The 22,656-nt window shown below is 38.3% G+C and overlaps 1 protein-coding gene across 2 annotated transcripts; it reads left to right on the forward strand.

Moving 5' to 3' along the window:
* The first annotated feature begins 9,637 nt into the window (after window positions 1-9,637).
* On the forward strand, window positions 9,638-20,134 carry fbxo30b (F-box protein 30b). 2 transcript variants are annotated; one of them, XM_048178067.1, is made up of 4 exons: window positions 9,638-9,834; window positions 10,184-10,312; window positions 13,941-16,295; window positions 18,493-20,134. In XM_048178067.1, the coding sequence occupies exons 3-4, from the start codon at window positions 13,986-13,988 to the stop codon at window positions 18,694-18,696; spliced, it is 2,514 nt and encodes an 837-aa protein (XP_048034024.1). In that variant the 5' UTR covers window positions 9,638-9,834; window positions 10,184-10,312; window positions 13,941-13,985; the 3' UTR covers window positions 18,697-20,134. The 2 variants fall into 2 exon arrangements, with proteins under 2 accessions (XP_048034024.1, XP_048034023.1); XM_048178066.1 differs by lacking the exon at window positions 10,184-10,312 and having other exon boundaries at window positions 9,639-9,834.
* The last annotated feature ends 2,522 nt before the right edge of the window (window positions 20,135-22,656 follow it).

The following is a 22,656-nucleotide window of genomic DNA, read 5'->3' on the forward strand; positions in this document are numbered from 1 at the left end:
TCTGTGTGAACGGCCTCATAGAAAACAACGTGTTTGAATTTGGAGCGGCGCTGCGCTTGTCGACCTATGTGCGACCCTGCAGTCGTCAGTAATGTTCTGTCTGAAGTCCAATAAAAATACAAATCATTGCTTACAGTTTCTGAAAACGTTCAATAGGCATCTTTACACAGAAAAAGCAGCACAGAAACCTTGAAATCTGAAGCAGCATAAAATCACGAAATTTTGTATTTTATTTTCGACTTTTCCAACATCATAAGGGATTTTTTGTCCTGAATAAGCAAACCTTTGTAAGTTAGCCCCCTTGATCTGATTACATTTTCAGCATTATAAAAAAAGTGTTCAGAAAGGAGCATTATTGTATATTTTCATATGAAATTATAAAACCTAGTGAAATGTTTTTATGTTTATTGCATTTATTTCTGCAAAACAAAAGGCTGATTTGTTAGGAAGATGGAGCTGATGTAGGCAGTAGTTCTAAGTACTGTAAGTAGCCTGTGCAAATAGTTCAGACTGTGTGCCAATATGTAGTTCATGCAATGATATTTATATTTTATGACAGACCTATAGGTTCGGATGTTTTGGTAATGGCATTTATTCATGCAAAATAAAAGGCTGATAGCTTGTGCTTTGTGATTAAGAAGATTGAGTGAATGTAGATAATAGTTCTGGTGGATGAAGGGGCCCCTCAAGAGGTAAAGTTAAAGCCCAGGGGCCCCTTATAGTCTTAATGCGGCCCTGGTCATTTGCCAGCATTGACAAGCCGTTAATGATGTTTGCAGTGCAATATGTGACCGAAAGGTTAAATATGGCAGTTATTTTCGTCAGTTACGACTTGTTAGATCAAACATTCTGCCCGCTTTGAATCGGACACAGAGATAAAGTATTGCATAAGATTAAACATTTATTGGAATGAATGAATGAATTATAGCATTTATTTGAATTCCTTATCGAGAGAGAGGGAGAGATGCATGTATGAATTACCGTAATGTTATCTGGGTCTGCGTTACTCAGCGTTGCTAAGTTTCTCTGTGCTCCTGAATGTTTCTGCATGTGTGCTTCACATAGACTGTAAAAAAATAGGTGCTTCAATGAAAACAGCGCATTAACCCTTAAATGCATACCTCGGGTCTTAAGTGACCCGGGACGTCATTCACTACCCTCCTCCCCATTCATTTTTTAAAGTTAGACATCAACCTTCTTGGTATTCCTCAATCAATGTATTATAAAGAATATAACAAGAAAAAAATCATAAAATTTTAAAAGAATGCCTGCTTTTATTAATTTTTTGTAAAAATTGTATAGGGTCACTAACGACCCGAGGTGTGTATAAGTGTACGTATATTTTTTTCTGCACAGCAATTGAATCTTAGATGACGGAATAAGTGCAATTCACCTTTATTCCACAAGGTGGCAATGTCTGATACACAATGCTGAAGTGACGACTCATTCAGACAGAAAATTAAATAATAAGAAAAACATGAAATGGCTCAGCAATTTACTGCAGAGCAAGTACTGAACGCAATCAAATATGACTGTAACTGTCACTGGATGGATCTGGTGAAGCTGTTAGCAATCAAAATATTAATTTTGAAGATGTTGAAAATTATATAGTTTTGAGAATACGTTTGAGATTGCGAATGGGCTCATATTCGTGACCTCAAACAGAAAAATAGCCTACTATTTGCTGAATTTACTGGGAAATGAGCTCTGATGAGGATAGTGATTATGGCATAAAATATCTGCTCAAACCGAGCCCTTTCAAGCTCCAAAAGGTAACAAAATATGATTTATTTTATTCTTCTGTAATTGTCACTCTAATATCAGAGGAGATTTATATTATCGCGACAGGTAGAGATCCTTCCGTGTTAGATATTGATCCAGGTCGATAAAGACCCGAATATGTAAGAATGATTGGCGAAACAGTCATGCATTTAAGGGTTAATATAGAACGGTGATTAAACTGAGTTGGAACTTGGAACTAACTTCCTGTGCATTAAGTAAGCAATAAGGTTCGAGAGGCTGTGCTGTATCGTGAATAAGAGTGTCTGCGGCCCCTTCAGCCGTGACTTATTCTCAATACAGCACTAGTCTTGAGTACCTTATTGCTTTTATAAAATGGGTACCACACAATACTAAAGATTAACAATATTAAAGCCAAAAATATGTATCAATGCAACTTTCATGAAGTAAATCACTAAAAGCCTTCCTTCTGCTGGAAAAAGTAGTCCCTGACCGTGAACAGCAACAAAAGTTACATTATTACGCCATTAGATGGCGGCAAAGACTGTGAGTCAGTCAGTAGCGAAGACTTTTATATTGAAAGAACTGAAACTTGTTGTGAGCAAACACAACTGAAAAATGCTTTGACTAGCGCTAGGACTGACCTGAAGGAAAATGTTTAAATGCAGGTACACTCGCTCACTCCATCTCTCTCACACAATACATAATACAGTGAGATTCAATGAACAATATCAATGAGAACAGACATATGTTTACGTTGCTAAGGGTGTTGTGTAGTGATACACAGAACCGTTGGGTGAAGCGGTCAAAATAATTTTATCATGGATAAAACGCAGCTATTGACCAATCAGAATCAAGGACTGGAACTAACAGTTTTATATATGCTTTAATTGCACACCTTCCATAATTACATACCTTCCTGGAGTATTCAGACAGACCATGGTATAATTATTTTAATGAACTGAGAGAAAAATGTAAACTATTTTTGTGGAACTTGAGCTTAACTATTATTTTAACCATATGTATTACTTTAAGTAAGTGCATATTTGGCAGGTACATCTTTATTTAATCTTGCATGTGCAAAATTAAACAATATTAACTCAAATCTTTCACAGGCCAAACCTTAAACCGTCGGAAGAGAAATCTGAGATATGCAAAGATGAATGCAGCACTGACTCCTGGTGAGATGATCTACAGACACATTCACTGCTCAATAATTAAGAGCACAGCAATATATAAAAAGAATTATATAAAAATATATGGTAACACTTTATTTTACAGTGTCCATGCTACATGTAGGCTACTTTGTTGTACATTTTACATGTACATAGTAATAACAGTAAATTACACATAATTCCATGAAACTAACCCTAAACGAAACCCTATTACATGTTGTTAATTAATATTTCTCAGTACCTAAATGTATAATTAATTAATTATACAGTAAGAAGGACACCTTAAAATAAAGTGTAACCAAATATATACAGATATACAAGACTTTAAAGGTGCCCTTGAATGAAAAATTGAATTTATCTAGGCATAGTTAAATAACAACAACGAGTTCAGTACATGGAAATGACATACAGTGAGTCTCAAACTCCATTGTTTCCTCCTTCTTATATAAATCTCATTTGTTTAAAAGACCTCTGAAGAACAGGCGAATCTCAACATAACACCGGCTGTTACGTAACAGTCGGGGTGTACGCCCCCAATATTTGCATATGCCAGCCTATGTTCCCAACATTATGAAAGGCATTAGACAAGGGCAGGCAGTATTAACGTCTGGATGTGCACAGCTGAATCATCAGACTAGGTAAGCAAGCAAGAACAATAGCGAAAAATGGCAGATGGAGCAATAATAACTGACATGATCCATGATATCATGATATTTTTTGTGATATTTGTAAATTGTCTTTCTAAATGTTTCGTTAGCATGTTGCTAATGTACTGTTAAATGTGGTTAAAGTTACCATCGTTTCTTACTGTATTCACGGACACAAGAGCCGTCACTATTTTCATTTTTAAACACTTGCAGTCTGTATAATTCATAAACACAACTACATTCTTTATAAATCTCTCCAACAGTGTGTAATGTTAGCTTTAGCCACGGAGCACAGCCTCAAATTCATTCAGAATCAAATGTAAACAATATAACAGTATACAATACTCACATAATCCGATGCATGCATGCCGCATGCATGACGAACACTTTGTAAAGATCCATTTGAGGGTTATATTAGCTGTGTAAACTTTGTTTAGGCACTGTTTAAGGCAAGCGCGAGCTCCGTGGGCGGAGAGCACGAGATTTAAAGGGGCCGCACAGCATAAATCGGCTCATATTTAATGATGCCCCAAAATAGGCAGTTAAAAAAAATTAATAAAAAAAATCTATGGGGTATTTTGAGCTGAAACTTCACAGACACATTCAGGGGATACCTTAGACTTAATATTACATCTTGTAAAAAAACGTTCGATGGCACCTTTAAACATCCTTTGAGGATGAGAATTGATTTTTATGACGTTAAAGGTGGGTGGCTTTCACAAAAACACATTCAGGGCAATAAATAAATAAAATATATTTTGCATAAAGAAAATGTTTATTTTAGAACCATTAATAATATTTTTGCATATTTTCATGACAATTAAGCAATTAAAATTCTCATAACTGTTATAAGTCTATATGTTTGTGTTTTCTCATTAGATTCCCTTCATAAAATACTGTAATACAATGTTGTTGTTTTTTTTCATAAAGGCAGTACAATAAATACAGCCATGATACATATACAGTATATACAGTCGTGGTGAAATATTCTCTGTACAGTTCTTATAGCATTATATACAAACTGAAGTCATATCTTAAATCAAACACTGTTGCCTCCGCAGAGCAGCTGTCCGTCCCTGAGGTGAAGGTTGCTCGTGTGACAGGACAGTCACTGCAGGTCGAGTGGTCTCGGGTGACAGGCGCGGATTCCTACACTCTGATCCTAACTGAGGACACCCCGTCTCTGCCTGCGGAGGAGGTTCTGTCCGTGTACAAGACTGAGATCGCCACAGTTACTGACCTAAAACCTGCCACACGTTACTGCGTTATCGTGTCTGCCAAACACGACAGCATCCAGAGCGCCTACTCCGAGCCTGTGTGTGTCACCACTGAGTAAACTGGCTTTCTGCCGGGTGGACTGTACAGGGATGTAGATAAAAGCGTTCAGATCTCTGAACAAGCATCTTCTCTTTCTTATGTTCCATGATCACTATGAAAAAGACAACAAAATCAGCCTATTTGTCCTATCAGAAAATCTAAACAAATATATTTTAAAATCCTTGACTGATTTCCTTTCTAATGAACCCAATCATAATAAAACAAATTATTGAATTTCTGTGATGTAATATCTAATATATAATCATTTCTGTTGATTGAAAAGCAAAGATGAAGAATATATGTGATTGACCATATCTAACATCTAGCTTTTTAAGAAAGTTTTGCATTTATCTTGAAAAGTCATTTTCTGTAACCAGATCATAAAATGATTCAATCTTTATGTAGTTAGATCAAATAAATGGTTAATTTATCAAGCATTATTTTTAAACTATACATTGTATTTTCTATCTGATGTATACAACTTACATAGCTTTGTAGCTTTGTTATCAATCTGCAGAAGTACTTTTTATAAAGCCATATGAAAGAATTAAAGTCTGTGAATGAAAACTTCAAACAGTTTGGTTCGAATGAAGAGCCAAGCGATGTACTAATAACTTGCATCTTCATCTTTTCTTATATTCCCCCATTATAAAGCAACATGCTTTTCTTCTTCTAAATGATTTTTCTTCATCAATCTGAAATCAAGATATTTTTCCCCCCTGTGTGACCTCAGAAAGCCGAAGGAGTACACATGAGTGTGACACAATTGAAATTATCTAAAAACATGATGTTACCATCATTATCTAACATTACTTTCTCAGAGTCCCTTTCATTTGTTGAGGTGAAATGGAGAAAAAAAAAAGAAAAAAAGAAACAGATAGAGGAACTACAACTAAAATGAATCACTTTTGTCACATTCCCCTAGGTGCGCTATTTTTCCCTTTTTATATGCTGTGCTCCGTTCAACCCCATGGAGGTTCTAAAATCCTTGGACCTCTTCATCTTAATCCCAAACTACTTGGCCAATGGTGAAGCAGAAGTCATGTCAAAATGTGACAAATGTGCAGGTCACTTTTGCTAGACTATATACTTTTTTCCAATGTCCAAGACATTTTTCAGTGAGTTGGTTTAAAGCTGGAATACACTACACGACTATTCAAATCTGAACAGATTCATCATACACTTGCCGACTTTGTAAATGGTTACAGAGAAAAACTGAGCATCGCAACACACTCGCTTTTGTTATGCCTTTTTAATAAGATCTGGGGAAAAGGGGATTCTACTGACTACTTGGAAACATGGGATAATTATCCCAGTTGCAAAACCAGGAATGGACCATCCAGTAGCAGCTAGTCACAGGCCCATTACCTTAAAGATGTAATATGTAAGAATTTTGCAGTAAAATATGCAAAAACCACTAGGCCAATGTTATATATTTTGTTTACTTGAGTACTTACAATATCCCAACTATTTTCCAACTATTTGTAAATCGTGAGAAAATTGCAATTTTTACCAAGGCTCCGGGACGTGTGAGGAGTCACCTGTCAATTGTGTCATACCCACGTTAGGCTACCCTCGGTTTCTGGTTTAGCTCTTGTTATGTTTTAATAGACAAGGGAACAACTGTTTGGTTACATTTATAGACAGAAAACTAATTGTTGTTATATAGCTCAACACGTTTAGTCTTATTGTTTAAATAATGTTCTTGATTTTTACCAAGACTATGCTTTACCATGGCTCAGAGAAAAACACTATTTTGTCAAGTAGCTAACATGGCATAATCAGATGAAGCTTTATTTTTAGTAACAGTAATACAGAATTTTCACCATCATACAATATGTTTTAAAATGAATTGCATGCCATTTATCAACACAAGCCATCCAATATTTAATATGATATTCTAAAATCGATCTATCTTACTGCAGTGTGCAACAAGTGTCCACAGCAGCCACCAAGCGAACACACAGAGTAACGTTATAACATAATTTTCAACACTCTCAAGGCCAGAACACACCAAGCCGACGCCGACGAACTAGTGGCGACGAAAGCAGACTGCGGGGTTGGCTCTCGTCGGCAGCGTCTGTGTTCAAAGTTGCCCTGACACACCAAACCGACGCTAAACAGCCGACGGCCAAGTAGCACGTCAATTCTGCGCCTGCGTGAGATGAAATGCCTTTCCAAACCAGCAGGCGGCAGTATCTGAACAGCCAATCAGAATGATCAGATGGCCCGACGGACCGACGAGCTCCATCGCCGATTCAAATCGGCCGACAAAAAGCCGACGAGGACCAACTTCAGCCGACGGTGCAGAACACACTGAGAAAACTTAGTCGGCCGACGAAGAAAAACTGCCCGACGGCCGACCGTCGCCTTGGTGTGTTCCTGCCTTCAAATGTATCTAATATGATAAACAGAGCTGTGTTACCTCATACTTATGACCGGAAGAGCAGAAGCGCCGTCGGCAACTGTGGCGTAATAAAAGTTCCGCTGCTCGTGAGGCGTGTGTTGCACAATCGCTCCAGCGGCCTCGTTCAGCTCCCACAACACTCGGTCCTGCTCTGCTTCATACTACAGTAACATTAATAATCGCATCCATTAACATGATTTCTGCCCGAGTCCGATTCTTTTCAAACGACTGTGAGGTGAAGACCACAAATCCCAAAATTCCTTGCTCAAACTTGACGTCATCAAGCTACGCCTTTGTTTTGAATAGGCCTCTAGCGACCTCTATGAGGTTTTATGTCTAGAGTCTGACATCAAGAAGGTTAACAAGGAAGTTTTAGTTATTGTTGTTTATTGACATGGAGAAAGTCTACTATATGATGTGGAAAGAAGGGCTTCTGATTAAGATGGATATTGAAGGGAGAAAGTTTAACTGGTTTCATAGTTTCCTTTTGGACAGATCTATTCAAGTCAGGATGGGATCATCGTATTCCAAAACATACTATATCGAAAACAGTACTACTCCTCAAGGTAGTATGTGTAGCCCCATCCTATTTAATGTAACGATTAATGACATTTTTTCCCAGGTTGGCGCAGGAGTTGAAAAGTCTCTGTCTGTGGATGATGGAGAACTGTGGAAGAGAGGGAGGAATGATTCTTATGTGACAAAGTATACAGAGTGCAATTAATAAGGTGGAAAAATTAGGCTGTTAAATGGGGATTTTGCTTATCAGTGTAGAAAACACAGGTTATTTGTTTCTCAAAAAAGAGAGAATATCAAAGTGTAAAATTACAACTACGGCAAACCTTTAGATCAAGTGTATGTGATAAGATACTGTATCTGGGGGGATGGCTAGACACAAAACTGATATTTTCACCCCTTAGCTATTCCCTATACCTTTAGTAGATCTAGCTCAAGAAATTACTACTTAATGCTACACAGTTTTCACTGATGGTTCTAAAGATCCTGAAAGAGGTCGAGCTTCAGCAGCTGTATATGTTCCACATTTCCAAGTTAAAATTGGTAAAAGAGTATCTGACCTAGTAGGAGTTTATTCAGCAGAGATGGCAGCAATTTTATTAGCTATAAATCAGGTGGATGGAGGACAATTGGCCAATGAATGTGATGATATGCTCAGATTCATTCTCTGCATTATAAAGCCTAATTAATGTGAGATCCTCAAGACAAGACATCTGTTGTGAAATTATTTTAAGTAGGCTATATAGAGTATATAAATTAGGCAGTGCAGAAGTGGATGGAAATGAGGAAGCTGATCGTTTAGCAAAGAAATTATCACATATAGAGATGAATATTCCACTAAGGAAAGAAGTTAATGCCAAAAGGTGGCGGTAATATCGTTTGTTTGCCAACCTCCTACTGGGCATTACACACTAAACGACGGAGAATCACACACGACCATCAAGTCATTCTTAAAACGACAAATTCACGAAGAAACATGTGGCTCAGTGGTACAAGAACAAATCAAAACAAAACGACTCAAAATATCAATAAATCAGAGTCTGTGCCTATCAGAAATGATTTCCTGTGAAATCTGTCATCTCTGATGAAAGATCAATGTATAATTAATATATTAGTATTTTTATATTTAAAAATGACAAACATTTAGCCATTTTTTTAATTCAAAGAAACAAAATGTAAGAGTTAAATCTGAACACAATCTTGCTGCTCAAACTGTGTATAGAACAATTTTTAATATTTTTTAATATCCATTTATATTTTACATATACTTGTACTTTTACTTTCAATACTTATGTACGTTTAATATATTTTTAAAAAAAATTTACGTATTTAAGTACAAAAAATATCACATACTTTAAAACTTTTACTCAAGTAATATTCTAAACAGTGACTTTAACTTCTACCAAAGTCATTTCCTGGGAAGATATCTATACTTTTACTCAAGTGTGGTTTTCGAGTACTTTATACACCACTGCTTATGGTAGCCTATATTACCTGATCAAATAAATAAATAAATGAATAACATTTGTACGCATAAATACTGAATTAATTTGTAATGTATATCTGGTTTTGACAGTTATAAAAATTCAAGAGTCATAAAAATTCAGGGTGGGAGACAATATGGCAAAATTATAGTAAATAAACCATTTCATTTTATAAAAGAAACAATAAAAATGCCAACACCCACAAATCGTATAGTAGGCCTATACACAATGATAAGAAGAACATGGACAAAATAATGAACAAAAATCACAGAAATAACAAACACAAACATTTCCAGTTGCCTACAAATTTTACCCGGCCAAAATAAACACCAACGTCATGGCGCCTATTTTTTGCGCGATGACGTCATCGACGCGCGTCCCAGCCGGATTGAGTATTTTTGGACAGGACAAACGGTGATGATTGTGTACATTATAATACAGCAGTGTGATAAAGTGTCCCGTTTCACCGTAAAACCGGACAAGTGAAAAAACACTCGAGGGGCGTGAGTGAGTAACGCGGGGAGTTAGTTGACATAGTCTGTGGGAAGGTGAGTGGTTTGTTTATGTTGACTGAAGGCAGAAAGTTGAGCTAGCTAATAGGCTAACCTCAGCAGAAAATAAATAAAGTGAAAGAAAGTTAAACTTCAACAAAATAATGATCAAAATATCATGACTACGGTCACGAGGACACTTCTTAACTTCATTTTGTTATGTATGAAGTGTCATTAAGTTTTTGTGGTTGTTTAAGGTTTTCAGTTCTGTCAAATGTCTGTTTTCCAACTTATTGTTTTGTAAACATTAAAACCAACGCGTGTCGAGAAACTTTATGGTTAAGTTTAATGAAGTTCTAAAGATTGTATCATTTTGGTTTACGGTTTAATGTGGTGTCATTGCTAGAAAGACTTGTAGCACAGCTGCAACACATGAGTCAAGAGGGCCAGTTTTGTTTATGCTAACTGGGAAGACTGTTGAATAAAATCAAGACAGCAATAAAGCTGGAGGGAGTCTGCCAGGATCTCAAGAGAGGTTTTCATTATTGAATTAATGCTTTTTTCAGGGTGCACTACATAGTTCACCAAACTCAATGAGAGAAATGGCTATATTTTAGGATATCTAGTTTTCCAACTTACTTAAGGTGTCATAGGATAAATTGAGGTAAATTTGGGCAACTTATTGATTTTGAAATTATGGTAAAAAATGTCCCTGATTACCTTTTAAATTAGCGCCAATATGTAAGCGTTCCTTTTTATTCACAACATGGGATGACCTATGATAAATTTGAAGATAATTAATTTTTAACCCCTAAATGATTTAATTGTTGGTCTATTTACACATGGGTCAATGACAAGTAAAGCTTCAAAAAAGGCATTAAAAATAAAACTGATTGAAAAACTAAGTGAAATCTTAGCAAAGTTACCTTGTGTCTACAGTGCCTAACACATATTATTTTGTGGTTGTGAATTTTATTTATATTAAATTAGAATTATTGCATCCCAGCCAGAGATTTAGTGTCTTTAGCACCTGATTTTACTTTTAAAGACAGTAAAATACAAGTATACCAGTAAATACATTCAATATAATAACTAATCACAATCTAGTTTTCAGCCATTTGTTCACTTTGACCAATTATTTGTTGGTTTAAATCAAAAATCAAAGTTGTGTCGCCTGACAACATTAATAATGGCAGGGAATATGCTGAATACTGGATTTTCTTTTTTATTTCAATTACAGATAAAAATAAAATAAAAATACAAGTGTTTTATTCAATAGTCTCTATTGAAGTAAAAGTAGTAACTTGATCAAAAACAGAATAAATCACATGACATCACATTCAGCTACAGTGCAGTAGAATAATCTTGGTTAGAGTCACTGTAATTGATTGTTTTTGAAAAACAACACAGTCATGTTTTATATTGATACAAAAACAATCATCAGATTTAGTCAGTTGAGAATTTTAAATTAAAATAAATGCATTCATCAAAATGTTTAAAGCATTAAATGCATAGCAGCTTTAATAGAATACTGTATAATATAATACCTATTAAACAAGATTCATTGTCTCTTTTCTTATGCAAGATGTACATCTCTTGCAGCCGGATCATTTTTAATGCTTTACTTGTCAGTCCCACTTTATATTAAGTGTCTTTAACTACCGTATACTAACATTTAAATTAATCATTTGATAGAATGCACTTATTGTGTATATACACTTTAAAAAAATCCTGCATATTACAGCCGTAACTAATTTCTGTAATGACATCTATAATTACACTGTTGACCTCTTAACCCACCCTTAAACCTACCCATACCACCAAACCTCTCCCTAACCTTACCCATATCCACCTCAATAGCAGCACAAGTGTTTGCAAAACAACATGAACAACATCATACCTGATAATATTTTGATGTAAGTACATAGTAGTTAAAGACACTTTTTATAAAGTGTGACCAATTTTTCTTTACTTGATACGATAGTGGCATCTAAAGTTATTTAAAAGATCATTATAAAAAATAACTGAAAGTGTAAAACATCTTTAACTTAAAACTAACATTTTAGAACAACATTAAAAATATAATAGACAAGCTTAGCTTAAATGTATTATTTATTTATCTTAAATTATGTTTTTATTTCATGTAGGCACATTCATTGCATTTGAACAACCTGACTTACTGGTTTCGCCACTTGACTTTTGCAATTAATTTTACATTGAACAGGCTTTTACTTGGATGCCTGTGTAAGTTTTTGCCTATGCTAGCAAGTTCATACAGATAATTTTTAAATACAATAAGGAGTTTTATGATAAAATAGCATTTTCCTAGTTTTTAGTTGGTTGTACCACCTGTCATGGAAAGTATACCAACCTAACCATACTTAAAAGTAGCTATTTTTATCAGTATTTGAAAGAGATCCACAAACCTTTTTTCTCTGCCGCAAAGATCAGTTGGGGTCCTCTGGATGATGCATTATCATGCTTACTGTTATTTCACCTCATAATAAAAGTGCCATAATTGCAGTTGTGTCACCCTGACATTTAAGAACATACAAATTCCCAGACAAAAGTTTTTCAATGAACTCAACAGCTTTAAATTTACTGATATTTATACTATTTGTTTAAATGAAAGGTTTCAAACATAACATTATGCCGTAGTATTGTATTTTGAATTAATTATTATTAAAACACAATTTTACATAGTTTTCTTAGACTGTTCATTTGTGTGGATGGTTGTGCCACCTGACATTTTGGGGATTTAAGTTACCAAAACACAAAATAATATTTGTTATTTTAATGTACTGAAAATGAATTCAAACTAAATAGGTTTTTAGAATAAAGTGATACATGTCATGAATTTATCAAATAATTTTAAAAGGAAATAATACACATGGACACAAAAATATGCACGTCATGTCACTGACCCACATGCAGAAGATTTTGGCCATTTAAAAAAAAAAAAAAAAAAATCTTATAGAAAAGTTTTTAAAATGTGTCTTAAGGTTCCTGTGCTGTCTCTGTTCCTGTTGGTGTCTACAGGACATTATGTTAAAGGGTTAGTTCACCCAAAAATGAACATTCTGTCATTAATTACTTACCCTCATGTCGTTCCACACCCGTAAGACCTTCGTTCATCTTCAGAACACAAATTAAGATATTTTTGATAAAATCCGATGGCTCAGTGAGGCCTGCATCACCAGCAATAACACTCCCTTTTTCAGTGCCCAGAAAGCTACTAAAAACATATTTAAAACAGTTCATGTGACTGCAGTGGTTCAACTTTAATATTATAAAGCGACAAGAATACTTTTTGTGTGCCAAAAATAACAAAATAGCGACTTTATTCCATAATATCTAGTGATGGGCGATTTCAAAACGCTGCTTCATGAAGCTTCAAAGCTTTACGAATCAAATCAGTGATTCGGAGAGCCAAAATCACATGATTTCATTAAACGAGGCTTTGTTACATCGTAAGTGTTTTGAAAGTGTTTCAATGGTTCATGTGACTTTGGCAGTTTGATACACGCTCCGAACCACTGATTCAAAACAAAAGATTCGTTAAGCTTCGAAGCTTCATGAAGCAGTGTTTTGAAATCGCCCATCACTAGATATTGTGGAATAAAGTCGCTATTTTGTTATTTTTGGTGCACAAAAAGTATTCTCGTCACTTTATAATATTAAAGTTGAACCACTGTAGTCACATGAACTGTTTTAAATATGTTTTTATGGGCATTGTAAAAGGGAGCGTTATTTCTGGAAATGCAGGCCTTACTGAGTCATCAGAATTTTATCAAAAATATCTTAATTTGTGTTCCGAAGATGAACGAAAGTCTTATGGTTATGGAATGACATGAGGTTGAGTAATAAATGACATAATTTTCATTTTTGGGTGAACTAACCCTTTAATGGCAGACTAGTCTACCAGCTGTTCAGACTATGCACCTACTAGTCAAGTTTGATCATATGTAGTTTTGGACATCTCTGATAAAGTGCTCTCTATTTGCCACATAAATCTTCTTAATATGACAATAAAGAGTTAAGATTTACAATATTACATTTATAAGTTGATGCTATCTACTTTGTTAATAACTACAAAGTTTACTTGTTCTACAGCCTGCATGTTGATGAATCTAATCTCAGTTTTTCCTCTACATGTTTTGCAGTGGTTGAGACTGCTCTTTTGCATCTTGCTGCTGTCATCTTAAATAATGGAGGAGCCCCATATTCACTGCATGTCCTGCATAAGCAGGCGATGCATGGTTAAACCTGAGCCAGGCACTTCCTGTGACCTCATCACCTGCCCTCTTGTATGCGGCGCCATCTTCCACAGCTGCAAGGCTATTGAACACAAGCTGCTGTGCCCGCTTGAAAGGGTGCCATGTCTTAACCACAGCATTGGATGCCCTTTTACCCTGGCCCGTGGCCAGATGGCAGAGCACCTTGAGGTGTGTCCTGCAGGTGTGGTGTGCTGCACAATGGAGTGGAATAGGTGGCCAGTGAACGACGAGGATTATCGTTCATATGAGCGGCTGAGTCAAGAAGCAGATGAGGTGGAGCAGCTTGACATGGCGCTCGCCCTTCAGGACCAGCGCACCATGTTAGCGTCACTAAAACTTGTCTCTCTGGCTCCCACTAGTGGCCCAGAGAAAAAGACTAAGGCAGCAGGACAAAGTGAAAAGCCTGGTCTAGACTCAGTTGCTCAGACTCCATGCGTGCAGGTAGAGACCATTGAGATGGAGCCTATGGCTGGCTGTTCAAAAGACAAGATTTCCAATGGAATTAATGGTCTAAAAGAAGAACATTACGGAGAGCTCTACCAAACCACGGTAGAGACAACCAAAAGCCTGGCCGCAGCTCTTAACGTCCTCTTAACCACTAATGCATCGGCTGCACTTCCGGAGCGCAATGGGGAACTGCATGAAAATGTGAGGACGAGAGAAGATGCCGGGTTCAGCTGTGATAAAATAGCCAGTGGAGTCAATGGCCTAAAGGAGGAGCTACAGCCTCAACAGCACCAAAAACTCATGGAACTTGGCAGGAACTTGGCCTGTGCACTGGGTGCATTAGGAGATGTCGTCAAAGGCACTGAGCCAATTAGTGGCTTAATCGTTAACGAGAATGGCAAGCACAACCAGTCAGAATCTTCAGAGTCTCCAGAGTCTCCAGATGTTGATATGAAGGATGTTACATCGGAGGTTGATGGTGAGGCTGGGGCTGTTGGGGGATTTGATGGTCTAGAAACCACTTTAGATGGTCTAGCTTATGAGGCAGCAGGTGAGCATTGCCCAGTCATGTTAGGAGACATAGATGGGCAAGGTTTCTGTAATGGCTCTCATAGTGTTGTAGATCACATAATAGAATCGACCACAGAACACCATCAAAACCAAGAGTCCCAAGGTTCTTGGGAGTTTGTTGGTCCTTTAATTCCCCATAGACCAGAGATCAGACATGACCAACACGCTTTCTTGATCCAGGAGGCCTCTGGATCACAAGCCCCACTGCTGCAGCAGCCTATACATGCTCAGACTTTGACTGTCCAGAGAGACAGCATGATGGCATTAGACTTTGAAGATAGGGCTTTTGAGAGGAAACTCCAGAACCTTCAGTTGCTGCGCAATTTTATGCCACTTGCACTTAATGGACGGAAGGGGTCATTTACCGAAATGTTTCCCCATAGAAATCCACGCTGCAAAATGGAGGACAAAGCTGTGGACACATCAGATTTAGATCAGGAGCCAGTCGACGACCCCATGGGACTTGGCGAAATTGACTTTACGGCAGCAGCTCTTCTGTTCTGCCTGGAGGAGTCGCCTCGAGCTCGGAGGATATCCGACACTGTCTATGCGTTCGGAGGCACACGTGTTGACTTTGGCACCCAGACATTTAGTTTCCCTGCTGCCATCTTGGCAACAAGTACGATGGTCGGAGAGGTCGCATCCGCTTCCGCTTGCGATCGAGCTGCACCTCGCCTCTCGCAGCCAAGTCCGTTTTGCACTCTGCGGCTTGATCTGACGCTGGAGCAGCTTGTGCCTCGCCCAAGCTGGGCTCCACGAGAGGGCTCCATGTTTACCTTTGAGTGCGGCCAGCTCTTCCGTCGAGAAGAGTTCCTCTCGCATTTCCGCAACGTTCATGGAGATATCCACTCTGGACTCAATGGCTGGATGGAGCACCGTTGTCCATTAGCTTATTATGGCTGTACATACTCCCAGCGCAGATTCAGCCCATCCACTCAAGGGTCGAAGGTTGTTCATGACCGCCACCTCAGGTCATTTGGGGTGAAACCCATCTCAGAACCTGTAATAGAGCCTAAGTGTGATCACCTTAGTGGCTTGCCGTTTGAAGTACTGCAACATGTGGCACGATTTCTGGATGGCTTTAGCCTATGTCAGCTGTCAATGGTGTCTCGTACAATGAGGGATGTTTGTGCCAGTCTGCTACAGAGCCGTGGCATGGTGGTGGTTCAATGGGAAAAGAAGCAATATTTGGATGGAAGGCGAACCTGGCAGATAAAAGACAAGGTACAGTATGTCTGAACAGTGGCCACATGCTAATTATTAGGGCTGCTCCCTAATATTCGACAAATTGCAAGTCAACTAGAAGAGGATTCGTCGACCAAATATTTTATTAGTTGGTTAGTCGCAGAAAAAAAAACATCAACCTTGTAGCGAAGTCATGCAGTCCGTGAGAGACAGATCGTTAACGGCGGGTCCTTGTTGTAATTTCAGTATGTTGGGCAGGAAATCCAAATGTTCACCTATCATCCATTGACCTCAAATATGGTTTATCTATTATTTGAAACATTTTAGTAGCAACTTGGCCGCTCGCTCTAACGTTAACCTAGATAAATGTGTGCTATTATTAGACTCATATCAAAGTGTTTGTGCGGAGTGTGGAAGCTGAAGTATAGCGCGCTTTACTGCATGACATGGAGGCACTGGCGCGATTACTGGCATTTTTTCTGATAAACATAAAATATTCCTTTATATTTGGTCATGCAGTTAAGCGTAATACATCAGGGTCTACTTTCATTTGTGTAAACTCTAGGGGTGTGATGAGAAAGTTGGCTCACGAGACAAGACACAAGATTGAGTTCACGAGAACAAGACAAGATTTTCACAGCATTTTTAAGAAATCCTCAATGACGAAATACATGACTAGAAAAATAGTCTACAGGTTTTTTTAACTAATCATCTTATGAATGTCATTTCAGTTATACTTTGAGTATGAACTATCATATACAATAAAAGACAACAGTACTGCACTGTACACAACAAAAACAGCACTGTAAAAGGTTATGCCACAAACTCAACTGACTGGCTTTTCTCCTGTATGAGTCTCTTCAGACCTTAGAACTGTATATGAATTATGAGCTTCTACAACTTTTGACCTCCTAACTGAACTCCTTTCCAAAAATTGATCATAGAAATAAAAACTGTATGTATAAAAGTGAATAACAAAATTTTCTCTTAGTCTTATTAGATTATTAAGTGCAAATAATAAGTCCAACCATAATCAAAATACTCTCAATATTTAAAGTGCAAATAGAGACCAAATTTATTCTTCAAGCATGAAATATTGGGAAATATTTTCATGCATCAGGGAGCCGCTTTTAAAATGTGGGGTATTGAAATCATGTTTGAATGCTCACTCGCGTTCGAGTGACGGTGCTGAACGCACATTCTACAAGATAAGACATTTGTCAGACGCTTAGGCTCTGTTGTGGAACGAATCCTCCGCCATGGTCTTGTCAGTCATCTCGTCACTTACTTCCATCACGTACTTCCGTCACATGATCTGTGAACTCTGATTCCTGCTGCACTATGTACGACTCTGGAGCTCATGTTGAATGAGCTGGATGGGATTGAAGCGACCATTATTCCAACTGAATTAAATGGTTTTTGTTTTTATTTTTATAAAAAGCAAAACAATAGTGGAGGTGTAATGTAAACGTAGCAGTGGCATATTCTATCCTAATTCCACACTCCGTCATGGCAACATCACAAGACTGCTTTTCACCTCGACGAGAAATCTCCGAATCGCACAAGATCTCATCACACCCCTAGTAAATTCACAATAACAAGAAAACATTGTGCCTTTGTGAAGTAAAGAAAACAAACAGGATGCGCTTTCTGTCGTCTCGGTCTTCCTGAACTGGAGCGCATCAGAAAAATAAACCAAATCTAGAAAGCTTGAAATCTCAAACAATTGTCAACCAATTCAAGTGGAAAACAAATATTCTCAGGTTATGTAATCCATGTGAAATGTGCATATAGGCACGCACACTACTGCGGAGTGTCGAGTCAGCATCGTCGACTTCATCTCTGCAGCCGAAAACTCCTTGCTGTTTTTTCAAGACACATTCATAATCATTACGTTTCCCGGTGCGCTGTGGCAAGCTTTATGAGTGTGCTTGAGCGCTGATTGAGTATGTATTATATGTATAGGCAATTAAAGGCTCATTATTATGATTTATATGCCTTTTTAATGTGCGATTTGTCGACTAATCGCTTAAATGAATGACTACTAGTCGACTCGAAAAATCTTTAGTCAAGGGCAGCCCTACTAATTATGTAATGTTAAACAGTTTGCATATATTTATTTCTGACTGTACTCCTTTTCCAAACTCGGTGGAAGAAACAGTCTGAGCAGGTAACAAGTTTTACTATAAAATTGTTGTTAAGTGGTTATGTAAGTAACTGTTTTGTTTTCCTGCAGGTTTGGCGTTTCAGCACAGCCTTTAGCCCGGTTAACAGGTGGGAGTTTGCGGACATCACTAGCATGGCAGACCACCTGAAACGTTGCCCGTACAATGAAGTTCTCCGACAGGTGGAGGCGGTTCCACTGCCCTGCATGTGCACGACGAGAGAGCTCACGCGAGACGGCAGGTCACTCCGATCTGTCCTCAAGCCTGTATCATAACACTACACATAACTAAAACACTACAATACCTAACCTCTTTAATCTACAATATACGATCTCTGTGTAAATAAAAGGAAACAAAATATTTTTTTTGTTTTGATGTTAAGATTATTTTTTTATTAATATGTCAAGGATAATGTGGTCTGATGGTGTGTAGTGCAATGGTTCATCTGCTAAAATCATCTACTCCTTTGAGACACACCCATACTTTCTTATAAAGACCAGTGCTGAGAGAAGACTGGTTTAAGGGAGTGTAAACACTGAGGCTTAATTCGTTGGGATTATATGAGCCCCAGCCTGTCGAATAGCACTTGATTTATTTGTCTTGACACAGCAAGGTAATCTCTCTCAGATAATCAGATAAAATCAGATAATGACTTCTGGTTCCTGTCAATACATATCCACACTATAGAATATTTGCATGGTTTGGTTAAGATATCGTGGCTGTTTTAAAAAAGGACGCTTTCTTGGATCGTCGTGATTATCTCTGGATAGATAAAGTTGTGCTCAGTTTTATGCTGATATTGCAGACAGGCTCACTTCACCCTGATCCAGGAACAGCTGTCATACTTAAGAATTTGAGGGCTTGAATCTATATTGGGTTACAGAGTAAGAGAGCTGCTTTTCTGTTCTTTTTTTTTTTTTTTTTCTGTCACATTGTTATAGAAAAGAGGGATTTCATTTACAGAAATTTAAAATGACCTTAAAAGCTTCATCCAGAAATGGCACCAATGGACCTTAGAATGAACTACAGTTCATTCAATGACTTTGTACTGTGGCATTCATACTAAAACTCCTTAAATTATCAGCATGCCAGGTTAGCATGCCAACCATATATCAACATTTAAAGTCAATATTTGCACTTTACTGAAATTTGTGGCTGTCTGCTGCGCTGTATCTTCACTAACCTGGAGCAAATAGACACTCTGCTATTGCGTTTCCCATTGAGTGAGTGAGGGAAAGCTTAGGTAACACTATATTTGAGTACAAAGAAGAGCTCTATAACTTACATATATGTGATGTGTGACATATTTTAACCTGTCTGCATTTGAATGTGTGCTGTGAGCATTTGTGAAGGCTAATATTTATAGGTGTGATCTGCAGCTAATGAAACCACAGAAGTGTTTATTTTCACCTTTACGTACAGTATAGAAGGTTTATGGAAAGCTATGCAGCGTTTACATGTTAGGAGCTGTTTTAGGCTTCTCAACTTGTGTCGCCCAAGGTTGTGTGTTAATTTCCATGTAATCAAAATGAAGTGAGATTTTTTTTTTTTTTTGTAATGCAGTCCATATTGTATTACTGAAGCCATGTTATATGAATTCTGGTTTTTGGTTATTAGGTTGATTGTTTAAAATCTAAGGAGGAGAAATTGCTAGTACAGCTGTTGGTTGGAGATGCATGTGGTTTTTGACTTATGAATTAAAATATATATATGTATATATATATTTTATTATCTTTATTCTGGCTCAATGTCTTTTTATATTTTTAAAATGTATGCTTACAGACTACATCCAAATCTAACTTTAAACTGGTTTATACTCAAAGAAATTATGTGCTGCTTTCTCTGAGAATGTGTTGGCTCTCAAGTTTGTAATAAAATAATATACAGTTATATACCATTAAAGCTACTCAGATGAACTTGGTATTTCCTGTCCATTACACATTCTTAAGCGTGTATGTACATTTACTAAAGCAAATGAACTGTGAGACGTGGCCTTTTGTTGAAAATGCCAAATATGCTGAATATCTCCCAGTGAGAACAGGGAAAAACAAACTAAAAAAGTGTCAGGGGATTAATAGTTATTTTTACAGAGCAGAGTTATAATCCAGAGATTTTGTTTTGATTAATGACTAATGCAACATACACTTATGAAGGAAAGAGCACTTAATACTGAAAGTGCACCTGAAGTGTACTTAAAATCTTTACAGACGATGCATTTTAAAAACTACTTGATATATCATTGATGACATAAAATGCCACTTAAGTGTGCTTAAAGTACAATTCATTCCTATAAAAAGGGCACTTTGCAATGTCAAATGAAAAGTTTTACTTTAAAGTACACTTTAAATATTTGTTATAATAATCCTTTGTTTTTAAGAAACACATTTTGATGTTGAAGTATTTAAATATAATTTTAACTGTAGTGTGTTACTGTTCATTACATTTAAAGTCCCCCTGTAGACAAGTTTATCCCTTAAAACTCATGTTTGATCACCAAAATTACATATTTAAATGTTTTTTTTTCCTGTGGGGGAAAAAAAAAAAAAAAAAAAAAAAAAAAAAACCTTCATGCCTTAAAATAGCTTGAGTGTAACTACACCTGTCACACTCACTGTGTTAAAGTTCAGTTACAAACATGAGAGAGAGAGAGAGAGAGAATGCAGTCTTTAATAGATCCAAAGGTAAATCTAAACAACAGCTTAACACAAATAACACTGACGATACCCGACAATGGCGAACAGAAACAAGGGAACTTAAATACATGTGCAAACGAGGTGATTAATGACACACAGCTGACAGTGATGACTCAAATCAAAAACCAAGACAACAACCTAGTGGCGGGAAAAGGTGCAAGCAGGAAAACAAAGTCCAAACTGAGTGAAACTGTGACAGTACGCCCCCTCCTGGAAAGGCGCGACCTCGCGCTGGCAGATGAATGGAGGACTAGAGTCCGGGAGAGGGATGGAATGAAAAGTCCAGGGTGGTGCAGGTGGTGTGATCCAGTGGGTGGCTTTGAACAGGGGCAGGCTGATGGTACCCCAGTGCACAACCAGGGCTGCGTCGCTGGAGGGAGGAGCCATGGAGGAAGACAGCTGAATGACGTCATGGTCATGGCAATGGCAGGAGGCGATGTCGACGTAGGAGGTGGAGCCCACCGCGTAGCCAGAGAGCCGATGACGCAACAAGACACTGATGACCTCCACGACCATGACGGGGGACGTCGCTGCGGCTCCAAGGTGGAAGCAGGGATCCAGAGGGCTGAGGATGAGCTGGAGCGACCGAGGGCGGAACTTGCCGCAGCCGAAGGGGTGGAGGGCTGGAGGGCAGTGAACTGCCCGCAAGTCCATGGTGAAGGTGGTGCGATGTCCGACTGAGGCGGAGCCGATGTACCGAGGGAGTCCAGCGAGGCCGAATGCCTGAGGGTCACTGCTGACGTTGAGGGTGGAAGGAGTGCAGACATAGGTGTCAGGGCGTTGGGTCGAAGTGGAGTGGAGTGGAGCACGCAGAGGCCAGAGGCAGAGCCACAGGCTCCCGAAGCCCAGGAAGAGGTGACTCCCAACAGTCCAGCGGTGTAACCGCGCCACTGAGAGGAGGCTGAGGTGGAACATAGGGGCTGATGGGAGAAAGCGATGACTGGGTGGTAGAAATGGTTGGGAACTGAAGAGGATCTTGAAGGGTAATACAAAAACCAACAAGAAATAAAACAGTCTCAATAGTATTTGGGAGAGGTAGTGGGAGAGGGAGGTTGGGTGGGAACAGAGAATTCGGGACATGACTAACAGATTCTGTTGATGGGTCAAAAAGTTCATTTTCTCCAAAATGATAGTTCACCAATCTTGAAACCAGAAACTCACTCTCAGCGGCGGGAGGGGCTCATTTCCATGCCCTCGATATCCACTAGAACTCCCTTGGCGATAGATGGTGCAGCCGGCTCGCACACCTGGTCAGACGTGTTGCTCAGGCTCCGTTGCGTTGTTCAGCTCGGTCACTCCCAAAGGCGCTGGCTCAAACGTTGCAGCGGAGTCACTCATGTGGCCTGCGGTGGGCTCATGCTTTCGATCCTCGTCGTCTAGGTGGTTTAGGTTGTGCACTGGGTTATGAGTGGGGCTGGCGTCATTGTCAACAGGTCCGATGGGGAGCGGCAATCCACAGGACGCCAGCACCCACTCCATGAATTCCATGAGGCTCCTCCAAGGACCCTCCCCGGATAACTGTGCTCTTGTGAGGCGTTGAGT

Source organism: Megalobrama amblycephala, linkage group LG24 (genome assembly GCF_018812025.1).
Source record: "Megalobrama amblycephala isolate DHTTF-2021 linkage group LG24, ASM1881202v1, whole genome shotgun sequence".
NCBI classification, from domain to species: Eukaryota; Metazoa; Chordata; class Actinopteri; order Cypriniformes; family Xenocyprididae; genus Megalobrama; species Megalobrama amblycephala.

What these genes read in the sequence shown, in the direction of transcription:
- fbxo30b (XM_048178067.1), top strand. Translation starts at nt 13,986, where the DNA reads ATGGAGGAGCCCCATATTCACTGCATGTCCTGCATAAGCAGGCGATGC. An exon ending in CCTGGCAGATAAAAGACAAG is followed by an intron (nt 16,296 to 18,492) that starts GTACAGTATGTC and finishes GTTTTCCTGCAG; the next exon opens with GTTTGGCGTTTCAGCACAGC.